We start from the raw sequence: 20000 nt of genomic DNA on the forward strand, positions 1-20000 counted from the left end.
ATACTTCATTCCGATGACCCACAAGGGCTTCGTTCATTTTCCTGTCAACAGTCTGTCTGCCCCACGTGCAGCTCCTGAACCCAGGACCTCAGTCTAGAGAGTTTGTCTTAAAATCACTTAGTCTACAGGCTCTTTGAAGAATTTCATCATGCTGCTGTGTTTGCAATTCACTTAAAAAAAAAACAACTCACATTACTTTCCCAGCAATTTTTATTGGTCAGAACCTCATGCTTTTCATGGACTGTTTTATAGGGGACCAGACCTTACGTTAGGGGGAGATACCCGCCTGTCCACACAGAGCAGGTGACAGGGCAGCTTGGAAAGGTCCGTGTCTGTGTGTTTCTGCATCCTGACTACAAGCCTATCACCCTTACTAAATTTCTTCTCATTTAACAAGCAAAACAAGAAGTCCGTCACTTGGAAGCGTTTGGTACACATTTTATGCTGGTTTTTTTCTCTTGTTCCCTCCACTCACACCCCCACGTGTGGACACACACGCACGTGCGCAGGCTGTCTCCCCATGGAGGGCCAGGAGGTCCCCGAAGCCCACAGGACCAGGATGTGAGCGCCCTAGCAGGTGCCCAAAGCCTTGGGGATGACCCGGATGGAGGCTTACAAGAAGCCAAAAAAACCCCACATAAATGAAAACTGCAGGAAATGCTCTAAGCAAAAGAAACAAATCTTAGACACAGATCAACCAATAAAGTGAGGGCCACGGGGGTGAGCAGGGTGGGAAAGCCGAGCCCACCGACCCCCCCAGTGGGGGAGGGGAGGGGGCCGCCCCGAGGACGTGGGGACCAGGGAGGGGCAACTGGACATGAAACCACAACAACAAAAAGGATGGCGCGAAGAAAAGGAAGCATCGCAAATAAAAAGAAGACGCTCAGCGTGTGCCTACCATTTTCCAGATAAGAAGGGGCCGTACCTTCTGACGGGTCCAGGCGGCGGGCCCGCCGCCCGTGCTTGGAGTTGTTGTGCACAAACATGTTGTCGGACACGGCCAGCACGTGGCCGTCCACGTTGACCGTGGTGGACACGACAACCTGCGGAGACAAGGGCCGGTGAGACCCAAGGCAGACGGGAGCAGGGCCCACCAGGCAGCGGGCCCCCCCCGAGCCCCCCGCGGCTGCTCCTGGATCTGCCTCGAAGCCACACACATACAGCCTTTTTCGGCTAATGGGGTGGGTGGGTTGTTTTGTTGTGACTCAAGATTGCTTCTCTTCCAAACCCGCTGCACTAATTACAGTTTAATCTCCTATTATGCTAACAAGTGAATCCAATTCAGAGGGAAAAATTCTTCGCCATTAGCTGCAGAAACACCCCTCCAGCCACTCGTCTTAAAGCTACCGTTTTGATTGATCTGTTCACATATTGATTAGATAGTTTATCTAATTAAAATGGGTTCACTGGAGACTGTCCTTCCTTGAGGAGTTGTGAGGATTCAGAGTTGTCCCCGCTCCCCTCCCCCTCCCCAAAAAAGGCTTCATAAATCAGAAGCTATTTCTACTGCCCACATTCTATCATCAAATGAGCCCAGGTCAATGTCACAGTTACAGCCAGTGTGTGGTAATGAACGTTTTTGCATCTGAAAAGATCGAGCTGAATAGGAATAAAGTGGTTTCTGAGCAGGGAAAGTATCCTTTCTCACATTCACAGTGAGGAAGGTGAGGACCACTCTGTCTGGGGAACGAGCTTCCTGCTGGAGGGATGACTCGGCCCTGATCCAGGTTCAGGCCCTCCCCAGTCTCAGTACTTCACAGGAGTAAAGAAGGAAGTCACGCTGGCAGGGACAGCCTTGCTCCCAGGGACACCTTCCCCGGGGAGCTTGCGACAAGCACCCCAGAATCGGTACCCCCGCCTAGCTAACAACTCAGGAAACAGGAAAAGACACCGGCCCTGAGATCTGCCTTGAACAGAGGGGCTCTGCATAATGCATTATCTCTGGGAGACCTGGGGTAGCTGAGACGTGAGCCCAGACGTGAGCCAGAGCCTGGATCTGGGGTGCGGGGAGCCCCGGTTCTTGTTCAGACAGCAGGGAGGGCCAGCTCCACCCAGAGAACCACAGCCTCACAGAGAACAGCTGGGCAGGTACGGGGGCACCAGGAGGTGGGCACACGTCAAAGCCTGCCACACGAGGTGGCGTAAAAGCCTCAGCTGTGGCAAGCCTCCGTGAACAAGGAGCCACACATGCAAGATGCAGGGGAGAGCTGGGGGGTGGAGATAGGACGGGGTGGGGCAGGGCGGCCAGGCGCTCGGGGGGATTCTTCACGCTTTCTGTGAAACTTTTCTGTAAACCTTAAACTGTTCTTATAAAAAGTCTGCTAGTTTAAAAAAATGACAGATAAAACTGATTATAAGGAAAAGGTTTTCAAAAAGGCAAAGCTACATATTTATATGTGAAGGCATTCTATGTATTTGTATGTCAAGGTGTCTGTGAGTAACTAATGTCTTATAAAAGTCTCAGGCCCCACAAGAAGACGGCAAGGTATGACAAGTACCCATTAGACCCCCCCCCCCCCCGCCAAGGGAGGGACCACCTTCCGGATGACCCTCTATCACTGTGGGCACTGCCAAGATTGTGCAAGTCTCCACAGCACAGGCCCCTCTGAGCCTCGAAATAATGCCAGCATCACTGCCAGTCCAGCGTCCCCAGGTCCAGGGTGAGACATCCCTGCCGCCCTGTCAGGGGTGGCTCTGACCCCACTCTGGGACCACTACTGGCCTGGCAGGCTTGATGCCAGGGTCATGCAGGTGCCCTCCTGGCAGCCTGTCTGCCAGTCCCCACCCTGGGCACAGAGGGGCCTCGACCAGCACGCCCCCATGTGGGATGCAGAGACACAGAAGTAACCCTGAGCCACACACCTGACCCTCTCCATTCCTCGACCATGATAAGTTCAAGAAACAAGAAAGGGTAAAAGTAAACACACAAAAGGACACCATCTCTGCTCTGTCGTCTCTATATAGGTCAGTCGCCAAGGGAAAAGTGTCACTGAGCAGAGAGCGTGGCGGGCTGTGTTCCGTTTCGCAGCCGGCCAGCCCCGCCATGCACCTACGGAAAGGTGCTGAGACTGATACGGGCTGGAAACGCATGCAAGCCCTGACCTGCTGCTCAGCTCAGCTAAGTCTCCTGAGAGGCAGGGCGAGCAGCTCCAGACACTGGAGGAGGCCCTTCTAGGAACTGCAGGCCACGTGTGCCCGAGGCTGCCTGTGGCCACTGCTGAGCCTTGTGTGACCTCCGGTCCACCCAGTGGACCGGTGTGGAGCCCTGCGCCCGAGGACTGGAAGCAGGCCCACTGCCTGCAGGAGACACGTGACTCCTGCACCTGACTGCTGCACCTGACTGCGGGCTGGCTGCTGGCTCCACCCCCTGACTGCTGGGCTGGATGTCAAGACAGGGGTCCGGTGTTTCACCCGAAGACTGAAGCACCACTTACATTTCCAGAAAAGCCTTGAGTGATTTGATGGTAAATCAAATGCCAAAGAAGAACCATCTGGCAATACCCAGCCTAGCAATGGGGCCCACGTTCTTCGCTGGCAGGTAAGGACCAGTTCTGTGTCCCGGCCCAGATATTTTTATGATGAAAGTCAGTAAAATAATCCATCCTGTGTGCTGAGCACCCTTCCCCTGAAGCCACCTCCCGGTCATTCACAAAGGCAAGAACAATGTGACTGGATTGTAGTTTATCCAACTGAAAACCAACTGAACCCCAAACTGGCTTGCCATCTAGCTCCTTGAGAGCAAATCCTGGGATCTGAGGCCAAGCAGAGGACGAGCTAGCCTGGGTGCAGGGACACAGTCCAGCTTGTAGGCGAGGAATCAGGGGATTCCTGGGGGGAGGGAAGCTGAGCAGGGGAACAGCCTGCAACTGGGGGAGGCCTGGCTGGAACAAGTCCAGCCCCGCCAAGAGGTGGCCCCTCCATTCTGGGAGGGGACCCCACGTATTACCCAGCGGTGTTCCCCACAACAGGCCAGGCCATCCCTAAGGGAGATCTTTGGTGTGGCCCCCAAAGTCTAACCAGCCAAGCGAGAAGCAGGGAAGAGACTAAGTGAGACGCTAACCTTAGGAGGCCTTGACTTGGAAAGATCCTTCAAGTCTCTGTAACACACCCATAGCACTCATCATGGTTGAATATAAGACAGACTCCAACCTAACCTACAGCTCTGATTCCTCTGATTTCAGGGTGCCCTGCTGACTAACGTGCAGAGCCGGGCCGTGTGCCCACTGCAAGGGGCACACACACATACCCCCTCATCAGAGCAGAAACTCACACCATGTTTCCAGAGCAGACCTCACTCTGATGTATGTCTCAGCGGGCTGCATAGCTCTGGCCAACACAAGCTGCCACATCATTTCAAAGCATTCGATTTAAAGGTTCCATCAAATGAACCCATCCTGGTTTGCACCCAGGCCCCTGGAAACTAAACACTGACTCCCCAAACCACTGCACACCAGAGAATTCGACTTTCGTACTCCAAGTGCGGACCGCGGTCCAGAATCGCGTACCTGGAATCTTCGCATGTCCCGGGGGTTGCCTGCATTCTTCAAACAGTTCTGATTGCACTTGAGGAAAAACTTTAGAAAGAATCTACAAAGATACAAAAAATGGATATTTGTTAGGGTTATCAGACAAAAGACACAAAGTTTTTGAAAGGTACTCTTGCCTGGGGAGCCAGGGAAACGACCCCATGCCATCTGCTGGCTGCCCTGTAGGGAGCGATAGAGAGAGAGAGAGAGAGCCGGGGGCAGCCAGGCAGGCACCCCCAGGTCCAGCGCCCAGTGTCTCCACATGCGGAAGGAGTGACTTACATTTGTTTTGAGAGCTGGGGCTTTTCCAAGCTCTAAAATAACAACTGTGCCTTGGACTGGCCATTTCTCACCTGGATCTTTGCACAACCATTAACCCCTGGAGACCTGTCCACCCTAGAGAGGGCTGCCAACTTCAGCAAATAAAAACACAGAATACCTAGTCAAAACTGAATTTCAGATAAACAATGAATAATGTTTGGACAGGCCTGTCCCAAAGCATGCGTGCATGCTCAGTTGCTCAGTCGTGTCCAGCTCTTTGCAACCCCATGGACTATGGCCCACCAGGCTCCTCTGTCCACGGGATTCTCCAGGCAAGAATACTGGAGTGGGTTGCCATTTCCTCCTCTAGGGGATCTTCCCAACCCAGGGATTGAACCTGCATCTCCTGTGTCTCCTGCCTTGGCAGGCAGATTCTTTACCACTGATCCACTTGAGAATTCCAAAGCCTATATCTATCCTTAAAAAAAAAAAAAAAAAATTGTTTATCTGAAATTCAAATTTAACGAGGCGTGAATTCTACCTGGCAGCCCAACCCTATGGGGCCACCACTGCTTGGGTTGCCACACTTTTAAGGGAAAGTTTTTCAAGTTAAAATAAGTACACATCTTAAGAGAAAATTGGGGATGTTGTTTTCAGGGCAGCGATGTCTGTGAAAGGCCTATGTGTGGTTTTAAGGGACTGATCAAGGCCCCCACGCGCGGCAGGGAAACGCTCAACGCCCTGGCTGGAGAGCGAGGCAGGACGCGGAAGGGGTCCTGTTCCCCACCCAGGCCTGGTCTTGCTGGGAAGCATGACGTTTCAGGGGTCTCCAAAGTGCTGAGACGCCGTCCTCCACACGCCCACGTGCTCCGGGACAAACTCCAATGCCCTGACTTGTGACAGAGGTGCACGGGCCCTAGGAGGCCTGGCTATACCCCCGGCCACGGGAGAATGGGAGTCTCAGACCTCCACCACCGCTGCCTCCTCTCAAGACGGCCACGGGCGTCCTGAGCCCAACAAAGCCGGGGCCTCTGGGCTGACACGCATCCACACGGCCATCAACACTCATCTTCTCCATTTTCCTCCCGAATCTCAACGTTCCACTGGATGATGACCCAGTTTTTACGAAGCTTCACGTGATAGCCTTGACTTCAACCTGAAAGCCAAGGTTCCTTGCAGTAGCTTATCATCTCAGAAAATAAAAAAGATCCAGAAGACGGAGATTCACGTCTCCCAGCGTATCCGGGACGACTTTCCACCAGAGCAGAGGAACACCCAACTGACTGGCGGGGGAAAAAGAATAGTGGCCACTTAATTAAATTTCCTTACATCCCACGCGGCCTCACTATTTTAGGCTGGAATTTACATCTTTTATTAACTCGCCTCACCTATACACTCAGCTTGCCGCGCCTCTGAACACCATCTGCCGTCACGTACAGTAAGCCACCCGGCCGTCCACCCACCAATTTCTCCTAACCACCACTGTGCAATTAAGCTCCACGCGCTCCGCAGCGAGGTAAATTAGGCGCACCTGCGGCCACCCGGCACCCGACCGCATCAGGAAGGCCCTAACAAGGTGAGGGCGTCACCGAGTTATCGTCCTGTCAGGCAATTAGGTTTCCACTTTGGGGACAGCCACGCCGGTGCAATTACTCCACACATTACCAGCCGGCTCATCTGCGGGCCAGAGCTGCTCGGCCGCGTGGAGCCGGCCGGCGGAGCCCTTCATTCGGGGCCTGATCTCCCCCCTCCAGAGCAGGCGTCTTCCAAGCCCTTGCTGTCTCTCTAGCCCACTCGCCCTTTCACCTCCAGGAGGGCAGAGTGGGCATCGAGCCTGCACGGCCATGCCGTGTGAGGTCACCATGGGCCTTGACTGCTGGCGGCTACAGAGAGGGGCAAAGTGGGGTGCTGGGCCCCGGAGCCATCCCAGACATCTTGGGGCTCCACTGTGGACACACACGCTTACACGTTCTGGCCATGTAGGCATCAGTAGGGTTCTTTTCCAAGTTTCTGAAGAGCAGCAAAAGCACCTGGGAGAGACCTATAGGCCTGAGTGTGGGGCCTTCAGAGCTGGGTTCCTCCCCAGCATCGGGCCCCAGTTACTCAGACCAAAAAAGGCCCGACACGCGTGGGGACAGACAGAGGAGGAAGAGGGGGCCTGTGTCCAGTTTCTGCCCTCCTTCCTGTTCCTGGAGGATTCGATCAGGCCTCCCCTCGGTGGGCGGTCGAGTCCAGTGCACCGAACCATCCCAAGGACTCACCCAGCCTGGATCTCCACCTGCAGGGGCCTCCCTGCCATCTGGGGAGGCTGAGAAGGGACGCACACATGAGGTCGGATGGTAATTCTCATCCTTTACTCAATTACCCTTTAATTGGCTTTTCCTAAGGTATATCTGACAAGCACTTTACGTATCTCACTTCTAGAGTCTGGTACACAAAGGATTTAATACTCTTGTTATGAAAGGAAAAATCTTTCCTATGTCAGAAAATCTTTGGCTTTAACACCAATAAACTCTTTATTACTGCTAACCATGGATTTGCTGCTGGATGGTGAAGAGGCGATAAAAATTCTAACCTGTCATTAGTACATTATGCTTAATTGTGTACAGGGCGTTCCGGTTGCATCTGTTGGCCCATCACCAAAATGACCATTATGTACACTAATTCCCTGACCCTGTCTTTATTTCCCTAAAGAGTCATCATCTTTCACAGTAGGTACCAGAGTAAATCAAGCTTGAAATATGGGCTTTATTTACTTGTTTCTCCCAGGCAGGAGGGGAAGCGGCAGCTCAGGGCACATTGCTACACGTCAGTCGAAACTCCCCGGCAATATTCTGCTTGCAAACTGCACGCAAAACCCTGGGCAAGTTCTCAGCGGTGAGGAAAAGAGGGAAGGTGCGGGCACGTGACTTTGGACATCGGGTTTCCTCTTTTAGAGCCAGCGGGGATTAGGCGAGGGGCCCCGCGGGTGAGCCCCCCTGGCGCTTAGGAGCGCTGAGAACAGCATGCGCGTCTCAACTCAAGAGCATCATCCTGTGAGGGTGGGCCCGGGGTCCTCCACCTGGGGGCGGCGACAGCAGGGCCGTGGGTCCGGCCCCTGAGAGCGCTAGTCACAGCCCGAGGCTGCCTGCCCTTCTGCAGGGTCGGTTCCCAGGCCGCTGGGCGGGGTTGCGCCCTCGGCGGAAGGTTCAGCGTGGTGTCCGGACATCATTGCCGCCTCGTGGCGAACGGCGCCACCGGAAGTGCTCGCGGCAGGACCCAGGCGCCCCGCACGCGGCTCGGGTAACACGGCCCACCGTTTACACCGGGGCCCACCCCGGGTATCCCACGGTAAGGGGCGAGCCCCCTCCGCAGTGACTAATCTGAGTCTGCTCCTTTCTGTGTGTTTAAGCTATGAATTAGCTCTTTATATTTACTTTTATGAAGCTGATTAACCAGAGCTTCTCTATCTGATGAAAATCATTTTAATTGTAGTGTTAGGCTCCTGTGTAATATCCATTACATTATGAACTGTTTAAATTCTACATGGGTATTGTGTAAATTGGCCCTTTGTGAGCGCGCAGGCAATTAGGACCAAACACTCTCCTTTAAGCGGCTACAGAACTTTGTGGTGTTGTTCAGGACAATCAGAAACAAAGGAGGCTGTTTAATTGTAATTTAATGGAATATCAAGGAGTCCGTGGCATTAGACGTTGGCAACAGAGCAGGAGAGAAAAATTAACTGCAATTATGTTTGATTAAAGCTATCCTTCTCAATAATCAGCGGTCCTGACAGGCCATGGGGCTCTAGTGGGTTCCAGGATGGCAAAAGGTGTTGAGCAATATTAGGGCCAATAAAGGGGATATTAGCATAGCTAATTACAGCCCTGCAAAACCTGTAAAGGGGGCCTCTGTGTATTGTAATGTGTGAAGTAATTGGCCAAGGCCGTTATCAATTACATAAGGAATGAATTTGGTTTGTCAGAGAAAAGCTGATGAGATGTCTCTCATCTGACAGCAGTGCCTTCCTCCCGCTTCCAGGAGCTCAGAACTTGCCCACTTCTATCAAAAGCCGCAACTTCCCAGTGGCCAAGTCGCTGAGAAGGCAGTCTCGCCGGCAAGCGTGGGGTAATTAATACAGCTCATCCCCACCGCCTTCCGCCTTACCTAACCAAAGCCACTAATCATGGAATAATGATTTCTTTCCCTCTGGTCAAAGGAGAAATAGATTGTCTCCTTAGAAAGGCAATGGGCTTGGCGTGCACACCTGGTGACTGAGGAGGAAAAGGAGGCTTCGAACTGTCTCGAGGCTCGTCTTTTGCACGTGGGTATCACGTGTCTGAAACAACCTGTTCACAGCCTCTCAAGAAACCCTATATGCAATGATATTTATTTAATTTTTCAGTTGTCAAGTCTTAGACTGTCCCCAGGCCTGGTCTTGCTGGTGCTTGGAAACGGAGGGGACCATGAGCTTTGAGACAGGAGGCCTTGACCCCAGATCCCCGGTGGGCCCAAGCTCATGGAGCCCACCCCCAGGACAGAGCTCCACCCACAGCCCCTCCCTCACGGGACCCCAGCCTCAGTCCCAGCTCGCAGACCTCTGCTCCTGGCCCTCCATCATGGCAACATGGGAAATCTGAGCCCAGCACTGAAAAGCACTGGAACCTTGGGGGTGGGGGGGTGGTGCTCAATTTTCCATCTCAAGGCTGAGCTCTTAACAAGCAGCAAACTGATACCGATGGACCGGCCTCTGGGTTACCGGTCAAGAGTCCCAAAGCATTTGTGTGTGAATCATGGCTGACAGCTTCCGGGGTTCCCCAACAGCAGGGACCCCCATCCCAGATCAACCCTGTTTTCAGTTACTGAATCCAGAACACAAAACCAGGAAACTCTTCATACCTAGTAACCTTGACCAGGAAAATGAGTCAAAAAAAACCACCCAGCAGATGCAGTGGGGAAGGACACCCCAGCTGGCAGCTGCAGGGTGGTGGGGCGTGGGGGGAAGGGGACCAAGTGTCTGATGGGCAGAGGGGTCTCTGGGGGCCAGCAGAAACATCTGTGAGTAGATGGCAGTGGCTGCCCAGCCCTGTGACTGGACTAAATGCCACCGGACTGTTCACTCTGAAGTGGGTCACTCCACGAGGTGTCCACCCCGCACCCTCCCCCAGGACAGCGGCCCCAGCCAGGGCGCCGGTGGCTGCGGCCCCACCTGCCCCCTTGAAAGGAAACAGTTAAAAAGAGTCAAATTAAAAGATAGAGCCTTCAGGAGACTTTCCCCTGACTGATAAGAAAGTGACTGGTGGGGGAGTGCTTTGGCGGAGCCCCGGCTAATTACTGGGAAGCCCCTGAAAGGGTGGCCGCAGCTGTGGTGTGTGCACGCCGGGCCATCAGTCGCTGCAGTATTGATTACTGAGCAATCCTAGCCGATCGGCTTCTGGGGCTCGCAGACAATGTGCTTCCTCAGAAAACCTGTAATGAGCAGTTCCTATACACGAGTACACTCTGCTGACATCAGATCTGTGCACTGAGATAGTACACAGGTCAATACGTATCGGATTTCCAAAATGCGAGGGTCTTAATGTCAGGCCTCTTTTTTTTTCCCTCCACTCCTGCCATTAGCTGTGACTGGGCTCATGTCCTGTAATGCCGTACAGGAGGGGAAATCTGCTCCATTAGTCTGATTTATTCTTCAAATATGCCATGACAAATTGCTTTAACACCAGACTTATTAAATTCTTGTACATTTCAAGTTATGGGTCTCATATACTCATAGTGCCTGCATGACGTCATCACGGAGGGCCCGGAGGGGGGACGGGATTGAATTTTACAGCTGGGCCCAGATGGCCTTGATGAGGCCCACCCCCTCCCCCGCCCAAGCGGGAGGGCTGGGGCCGCCCAACTCCCCACGGGGGCCTCCTGGTCCCCGTGGGCGCCGTCCCCCAGCACGCATGATATCCTGCATGTAAATGCAGATCGAGGAGGATTTGAGAGGATCCACGGCTTGACTCACGGTTCAACAATTACTGGCCTTTGTCTGGAGGTTCCTGCTCTACTGTAGCCGAGGCTGTCTCCAGTGGACTGGAGCTATTTTACTTCCCTTGCCGTAGTAACCACACCGCATTAACAATATTTGTACTACAATCGCCAAGGGACCCACTTCCCAGATTCTATCACTTCTTTATCTCCCGACAAATACCTCACTATCGAACATTATTAGGTTTAGAAAATTAACCCTTCGAGGTCTAGAGCCACACCAGGCCCCACCATCCCTCCAAAGGGCCTTATCGCTAAATTTCTGCTATAATGGTTTTCCTTTTCATCACAATTTCAGCGGCGGCTGTCAAGAGGCACTTATAGATACCATGATCTTGTACCGGGTGTGATGATTCTCATTAAAATGATGCCAAAGAGATCTGATGGGATTTAATAGCTTTGCCGGCCAGTTCCATCTCCACCCCCAGAACAGATCCTGCCGAGCCCTCCTTTTGGAGAAATTTGTGTGACTCGCATTAAACTTTTCTGGGTGGTTTTAATGTGTTCAGATAAGTAAAGCCCAGGTAGGCACTCTTGCAGCACACAAGCGCCCGAGCTCCACGCTCTGTCAGTTACCCTCCCCGACTCGCTGTCAGGATTCTAGTTAGTAATTTCTGTAACTGTTCCTGATAGTTCATGATAGTTTTGATAAGGTTATCTGTTTAAAAGAAGTCAACTGCACAACACAAAAGAAACGTGAAGTGCGCTCTATTTACACCAGGGCTCTTGCTTCAAGCGCCTCTCTCTCTCTTTCCCCCTTTACCTATTTCTCTATTTCTAATGGGCGACGCGGCTTTGACATTATTTCCCCAGCAGATCATTCGCCCTGTCAATCAGTCTGTATTTTGTCTTTCGCTGCGGGCTCATTAAAACCGCTTCCTCACTCCCTCTGGACACTGCTCTATTTGCCAGCTCTGATCACGAAGCTCCTTATTTAAGAAAAATGCCAGCATCACTGGGCTCACATCAGATGCACCCCCTGACTTGTTGCCAGCTCCAGGGGAGACTTTTACAAAGACTTTGTGTGCGGAGATTAAGTGCCTCTGCTTATCCGAACTTAGGGCTTCAAACCTCTCCCACCGTACTGGGTGCGTGCAGACGGATCTGAAGATACGGGGATGGCTCTTCTTGCCATTCTCATTTCTGCCGGCGACAGGGAGAATCCTCAAAACAAACGTGCAGGTTTTTTGTTTGGGGTTTTCTCTGCACCCCCACTCCCCCCGGCCCCGCCAATCTCCACGTGGGGAAGACCTTATTCGCCTTTCCCTATTCAGACACACATTTTACCTCGTCCACGCCAGCTTGCTTAATTAAGAACCATCATCACTGTGGGCTGAATTAATAATAAAAAAAAATCACATTTTAAATCAAGCCTGTGCGTGCACACAGGATGCCCGTGTCAGACCTGCCCACACCGGCCTCTCTAGCCTTTTAGGTCCTGATTAAAAACTTATTAAAACATTATAAATGATTAATGGGAGCCCAGCTCTGAGTGGCAATTATTAGTTTTAATGCAGGTAATGCAGCTTAATGAGGGGCACATGTGTGCAAAGCTTTAACTTCATTACTCCTGCGTGTCAACAAATACAAGAGAAATGTGTGTCCAGGTCATCCATTACTTGAAACAGCTCCGAGCCTTCCCGCTTTCGCTCCCTTTGTTGATGAGCCAGGAGCCATAAATTAAGCCCTTTCCGTGGCTCGGAGAAGGACCAAGGTGTTCCGGGCACGGTCGCTGTGGCCCAGCGCCCCATGTAGCCCTGCACGTGAGTACCCCCAACCCTCCTTCCCGTGGGCACGTGGGCATCTTGCCCTGGAACGGCTGCAGGCCGTCATTGTCTCGGCTCCGAAACCAGAACTCTGGACACGTCAGAATCCGTCGGGTCTCTCCCCTTTCCAGTTTGGAAAGGTCTGTGGAGGAGTTTCGCTCCCTCCTCCCAGTACCTAATTCATGATACACGGTTCCCCTGAATATCCAGATGCGATGCCTTCCAAGTGCCCGAGTCTGGGCCTGTGGGGACGGTGCGCACCCATGTCCCACCCCCCGGAGTCCCCGCCCAAGGCAGGGAGGCGCGTTCAGGCTGCAACAGAGAAACACAAGGAAATACCAGTCAGCGCCCGGCTGCAAAGTGGAGATGTCCCGGTGCGCCCAGGCTGGGGAAGAGGCTGGATGCTGAATAGACGCATTTAGGATCCGAGAGTGGGGAGCCTGGCATGCTACCTCCACCCACAGAGGGGCCCATACAGGTCGCCAGCCTCGCCTGGGACCCTCCAGCCGGGCCTGCAGCCCACAGCCAAGGGCGGGCGGCCAGGCCCAAGTTCCAGACACCTTTTCTCGTCTGTTTCTGTGACAAGCAGCTTGATCCAGCCTGATCTCCACTATCTGTCTGAAGAGTATTCAGGACTATTTGCATCATTTTATCGCTAATGTATAATATATGGCTCTAAAGTGGGCCCAAGCACTGTCTTGTTACCGAGCATAAAAAAGTAAGGGCAATAAAGATACATTAGTCCTCTCAAGCACAGCGGCTATAATGCAAGCAAGAAAGGTTGCTGCTTCAAGTTAAGAGGCAACCTTTCTGCCTGACTAAGACAATGGAAGAGTAAAGAAAATGTCAAATCAAGAAAAGCTGGATTTAGAGATGAGGCAGCCCAGAGTGACGTTGCTGCCATATTTTGTGAAACTATAATGCTGTTGGCAGCAAAGATCCATGTTTCTGATTCATCTAGGGCCGCATGGCAAAGCTTTGTCAGTCTGTGCAAGGTATAAATAATTCAGGGTGAGAGATGGCAATTACAGGGCCCTGCACAACCAAAATGAATATTTTATGAGGGCTAAAACTGCTCGGGAATGAATCATGCGCACGGCGTCGCGCACACACGGCGCGGGGCTCACACACGGCCGCCCCGAGAGCACGGCCGCCCCGAGAACACGGCCGCAAGGCCCTCGTCTCCTTCTGGAGACCCATCAATGGCCACCCCGGACACAGGCCCCCCGCCGGGGAAGCCAGCGCCTAAACCACCCCGGACACGGGCCGGGCTCCCCAGCTGGGGAAGCCAGGGACCCCCAGGCGGCATACCCGCAAGTTTGACGCTAGGCAGATAGTCCTGAACCAGGGTCACGGGCTTGCTTGTTGTTCTGATTGTTGGAACTACCAAGGGGTGGCAGCTGGGGACCTCCAGTGGGTGAGAGGCTGGCGTGGGCACTGGCACAGCAAGAGGGAGCGGCCCTGCGGCCCTTGGTGAAGCTGACGGGCACAGAGGAGGGCGGGGCTGTGTGTTACACGTGCACACACCCCCAGGTGAGTGTTACACACGCACGAGCACACACACCTGGGCGAGTGTTACACACACACCCCCAGGCAAGTGTTACACACACACACCCCCAGGTGTTACACACACACACACCCCCCAGGCGAGTATCTCACACACACACACCCTGGGTGAGTGTTACACACGGGCGAGTGTCACACACACACACACACACAGGCGAGTATCTCACACACACAGGTGAGTGTCACAAACACTCCTGGGAGAGTGTTACACACACCCAGGCAGGTGTTACACACACACAGGCAAGTGTTACACACACACACACCCTGGGTGAGTGTTACACACGGGCGAGTGTCACACACACACACACACGGGCGAGTGTCTCACACACACAGGTGAGTGTCACAAACACTCCTGGGAGAGTGTTACACACACACCCCCAGGCAAGTGTTACACACACACCCCCGGGTGTTACACACACACACACACAGGCAAGTGTTACACACACACACACCCCAGGCGAGTATCTCACACACATACCCCGGGCGAGTATCTCACACCCCCGGGTGAGTGTTACACACACACACACACACCCTGGGTGAGTGTCACACACACGGGCGAGTGTCACAAATACTCCTGGGAGAGTGTTATACACACACACCCTGGGCAAGTGTTACACACACACACCCGGGCGAGTGTCTCTCTCACACACACAGACACGGGTGAGTGTCACAAACACTACTGGGAGAGTGTTACACACACACACACCCGGGCGAGTGTCTCACACACACAAACACACACATGGGTGAGTGTCACAAACACTCCTGGGAGAGTGTTACACACAGACACCCCAGGCGAGTGTTACATACACACACACACACACACACCCTGGGCAAGTGTTACACGCATGCATGCACACGCACGCACACACACTCACACACACACACACCCCGCATGAGCTTTCATTTTCCCTCCCAACTGAAGCACGTTCCGGAGTTCTTCCTCTGTCCTCTGGACCCAAATCCTCAAGGATCCAGGTCACCCAGCTGGAGGGCCGGGACCACAGCTCTTTATGTCCTTGGGTCCAACTTGCAGGTGAGAGTCGCTTTCCCAGTTTGAAAAGCGGGATCCTGCGGATGGTGGGGGAGGATTATGCCGAAAAGAGACCTTGAAAGGCTGAAAGGATGGTTTCATCTGTTACATTTCCTCCAAAAAACGCTCCTGCTGAACTGCTCAGAACAAATAACAACATTGTTCGCGGGGCCGGGGAGGCCAGTCCCACTGGTGAATGGCCATTGTGTTTGTCCAGCTACTGATACCTGCGCTTTTGTGGAGGAAAGAAGCCCCGGGGGGGCGTGACATCGACGCAGCACAAGCATCCCTCTGTGCAGACACCCCGAGAGGGTCCTCACCGCAGTGGGAACCCAACACCAGATCCCTCGGAGAAGGGCTCCCTTTAAATCCAACTCCAATGCATTGTTTACGAAAACAAGGCTATTAGGTATATTAATAATTTGATAAATAGGGATTTGCCCTTAATTATTCATGAAGAACATTTGGCAACAGTAAAATCATATTCGCAGAACAGGTTTATAAACCAGCTAATTATAAATTAAGTATGCAAGGGAAAATTGCTAACCTTGAAATTAAAATATTTTATGATTCTGCAATTACAAAAAAAAAGGTAAGAGAGTTGTCAAAACCCCAGCATGCACAGAGTGTACACAGGACCCTACAAACGGCAGGGCGCGGGCCAGGGAGTGACACGCAGAGAACACGGCAGGGAAGCCACCACCCACCTCCCGCTGCAGCCCCAGGAGTACAGGCGGCCTCCAGCCAGCACCACTCCGCTCCTGCTGATCAGCGGCAACTTTCCAGGATGGTCAGCGAGCAGGACCAGCACCCGCCCCGACAAGGCCGCTCAGCACCTTCCGGAAGGTCCTGCCTGCTCTGCAGAGAACAGGTGTGTCGCCTTGGCCTAGCACGTGGACAGCCAGCGTGTTCCCATCACCGCGCTCAGGGCCCACCGAGAAGTCCCCCTCTTCACCTCCCTCCTACTGGGGCGGGGTCCACCCTGAGCTGGGGATCCAGGGGGGACAACATCCACACTGATGCCAGACAGGCCGCAGTGCCGCCGGTCCCCACTAGAGGGCTCCCCACGGCGGCGTCCTGGGAGCAGGCAGAAGCCCCGGAGCCACCAACAGGCAGCTCCCACCTGCAGACTGACCTGGGACCCACCCTCCTCCCAGCTAGGTCGTCCCTCCTCACTCTCCGGCTGCCCCCAGCGGAGTTCCTGATCAGAGTTCTGCAGCCCCCAGGGAGCTGACCACCAGCAGCACAACCCTGTGAGTCCCACAGTCCTGTCCCTGTCTTCATATGATAAGACAGCAAGCCCTTCTGTCCCCCATTCAAGGACTACATCTCCTCACCCTTAATCTGAGCAGACGTTCAAAGAATTACGGAAAGCGACCGAGACAAATTAACTGAAGAATATCCTGTTTTAAAAAAGCAACAATAAAAGTAGGCCATACTCTTAACGCTGTTCCCGCCCCCCACCCCAGCCTTGTCCTGCATGCTCATGATGCCTCCGATGCCACGTGCCTTCCTCACCCTCCTGAAACAGAAAACGAGCAAAACCCACTGAAGTGCCTTTGCTGCTTTCTTGCTCGTGGAGAGTCATGACTTTCCCGAGAGTCAGGAGCCCCGTTAATTGCTCCCGTAGCAGAGACCACAGCGCAGGGCACACCTCCGCCCCAGCGCCACCCCAGCCCGCGAGACCCAGCTGTGGGTCAGGTGGCCAACCAATCAGGAGGGCTCTGGGAACTCAGATAATGAAAATTTTTTCATGTATAAAATCCTTAATCAAAATGCTAGTGGCATCACCTTGCAGTACAGACACTGCAACTTAAAATTAATATACAACAGAACCTTTAGCAAAAAAGATCATCCCCTGGCCGTGCCTCCAAGCGCTCCTGAACTGGGACCTGGAGGGCCCCTCGGGGTGCTGGGAGGCCCTGACCCTGCCTCATGCCAACCACGCAGAGATCAGAGACACAATCCCAGGCCTCAGGCCCCTGCATCCCCGAGGCCCAGAGGAACTCCCAAAACGTAAGGACAGATCAGCAAATTTGCTGTCCTGTGGCCAGGCCATGATGCCCAGAGGTGTGTCGTGCCTGATTCTGGGGCCTGGCTGGAAGCCACCTTCAACCTATTAGCTTAACTCCATCCGCTGGTCGCTGAGGAATATTTTTATCATCTGAAATAGACTATTTACCGTTTGATAGGATATGTTTCTTTCCTTACCTCTGGGATGCGCCACAGATGCTAAGCAACTCCCCCTAACAATATTTAAATTGCTTGCAAAGCCTCTCTAAATATTTGCTATGTATTTAGCATGCCTAAGATTTGCCCGTTATCCCAAAGTCTTTTTGTTGTAAATTGCAATTTTACAACTTCATGCTCGTGATATATTTTGACAAAGCTCTGCTGACACCCTCTATTGGCCTCCAAAGGCAAAATAGCTGATACTTCACGACCCACCAGAGAACTCTCGATTTGCTGTGAGACCGCTGCTTCTCTGCCGCCCTCAATCTGCATGGAGAAAGATTAAACATTCAATTTGTTACTTGATAGTCCACAAGGCTCGTCACTTACCATACAAATGGAAAACATTACTGTCATTCCTCAACTTGCTTGCCTGAGTATTTTATTATTTGTAATATTTACTTCAGGGAAATTATGATTCATGTCATATTTATCTTCATGAAAAATGAGCATCTAAATGGAAATCACCTTTTGAATGTACCAGGATATAGTGTAATACTAATATGCTTCATGAACTATAAAATTTAGTCACAGTATATGGATATATTATAGCACGACTTTAATACTCTCACATCAAGCAAATTTTCTCTGTGTTAAGCTGATACTCCGAGCCCTGATTCCAGTTTGATAATCATTACACTTACATGATGGTACAAGTCACTGCTTGTAGATTTATGTCCCCCCTCAGCTCTTTTGCATTAATCTGCCTCTGAATAAGCTATTCGCACCTCCTCCAGTGCATGCAGGAAATTGAAATAAGGTGCAAATTTGTAGGCCTTAAATCTGAACAAGCACAGACAGATATTTTTCACCTGATACCATTCATTTGTTTCAAGTAAATACAAAAGACATTTTTTATTCTTTGTCTTTGTCCCGAGGCCGCTCTTCACGAGAACAACTGTTGTGTTTTCCCTCCGTGTTTATGTCCATTTTTGCAGAAGCCAGAGCTAGATGACTGCCTGCAATTAGCTCGGCGTCAGACCCGCAGTGACATCCACAGGGACGCAGGGTCCCCGGCCAGCTCCACACCACCTTTGCGGCTCAGTGGCCTCTGGTTTGGAGCACCACCAAGTTAAAGGGCCCCCGTGGCCCACTTCTGAGAATTCTTTGATAAAGAAAGCACAGAACTCCAGTGGCCCACAGAGGCCTCACTGCACGTGACCCTGGTGAGAGGCTCTCTGATTCAGCCCAGAGCGTGCTTCAGGAGCGTGTGACAGTGGCGGAAGGGTTTGATATCACTCCCTCCAAGCACCGGGCATCTGAGATGTCTGCCCAGGCCGGCCCCGTCTGAGGTCTCTTCCTCGGGGGCTGACCTGCAGCCAGCCAGGCTGTTACGGGAGACGGATGGGCCTCCTCTCTCCAGCAATGGCCTCCACCGTGACCCAGGGCAAAGGCACCAGCCAGGAAGCATTCATGTCTCAGCAGCTTCAGAGAAATGACCAAGTCAAGTACTCTTGATGGAACAGGATGATTCTGGACCTTGTGGGGGATCCTAGTCTAGGACTGCTGACAAGCAGGGGCCAGGAAGTGGTGCTGGGGCCTCCCCAGGAAAACGAGGGAGGGGCAGATCCGAGCTCCCTGGAAGCCACTACCATGAAGGCAGTGAGCCAGGAGCGTGAGGAGCTCGGTCTCCATGTAAGACTTGTTCCTGCGGAAGAGCACGGGGGCTTCTGCAGCAGTTTCCACTCACGTGAGGGCTTAGCTGGGAGCAATGGACACCTACAAGGTGAGCAACCCTGTGGGTCCCAGTCAAGAACTGTGCGTCCCAGATCAGCTCAGAGAGCTGTGTTGCACGAATGTTTATATGTGTTACAAATTAATGATAATCACCACTGACCATAAACACGGCACAGAAGGTCACAGCTATGCACCAGCCACATAAATACAGTATGATTAGTCCACGTCTAAGAGTACATTCATCACTTAATTACTTTTTCCATTATGTCTGCACATTTGATCTAATCAGAAATAAGCCTGCTTGCTTTCACCGTGCAGGGTTAAACTAATAAGACTGCTGCTTAAACCACATCGCAAGTAGGCACAACGAGCCAGCTTGATTAAAATGCTTTCCCAACCTGTGACAATGCACTTGAAAACTGCCACCCGATCATAACCCCCAAATATGAATCTTCCCATTTTAGGGGAAGGCGCCAGCAGCCCCTTGCCAATCAGCACACTTGCCATGCTCGTTACGAAGTCCCGGGCTCCTCGCACACACGTGGGAGGAATGGCTCGTGCCTGAATCCACCCAGAGCGGCCACGGCCCCCCCTCCCTACTCTCTTTATATTTCAATAGTTCTATGACAATAATTGATTGTGATTCACTCCTGAAATGTACCAATCCCCGGGAAATGGCATGGGCTTTCATTCATCAATTTCAGCTTCATAAGTGGAAATTTATACAAGGTATGCAGATGTTTAGAGTTTGGGGTAATCAATAAGGAGTAAATAAAGACTGGCATTCGCTATACTCCACTTGACAAGCCCCAGCCTAATGTTTGTCAAGCAAATTAAACACACTCAGACTTTTCACCTGCTCCGACAACAGCACCACATATGGCCCTGAAGTTAAAAATAAGAAAACGTGCATATATTATCATACATAAT

The 20000-nt window shown here is 52.4% G+C and overlaps 1 protein-coding gene across 16 annotated transcripts in view; it reads right to left on the bottom strand.

Annotated features, from left to right (window-relative positions):
• EBF3 (EBF transcription factor 3) overlaps positions 1 to 20000 on the bottom strand; it is a 126933-nt gene that overhangs the window by 34270 nt on the left and 72663 nt on the right. For 9 of the 16 annotated variants that reach the window (XM_069567755.1, XM_069567752.1, XM_069567759.1 and 6 more), the window contains 2 exons: positions 4506 to 4587; positions 926 to 1043 (listed from right to left, as the gene is read on the bottom strand). In XM_069567755.1, coding sequence (XP_069423856.1) covers positions 926 to 1043; positions 4506 to 4587 — 200 coding nt within the window. Of the gene's footprint in view, positions 1 to 898; positions 1044 to 4505; positions 4588 to 20000 lie in introns of all 16 variants that reach the window. The other 7 variants (XM_069567756.1, XM_069567753.1, XM_069567748.1 and 4 more) reach the window with 1 other exon arrangement.

This window comes from Ovis canadensis, chromosome 22 (genome assembly GCF_042477335.2).
Source record: "Ovis canadensis isolate MfBH-ARS-UI-01 breed Bighorn chromosome 22, ARS-UI_OviCan_v2, whole genome shotgun sequence".
Taxonomy (NCBI): Eukaryota; Metazoa; Chordata; class Mammalia; order Artiodactyla; family Bovidae; genus Ovis; species Ovis canadensis.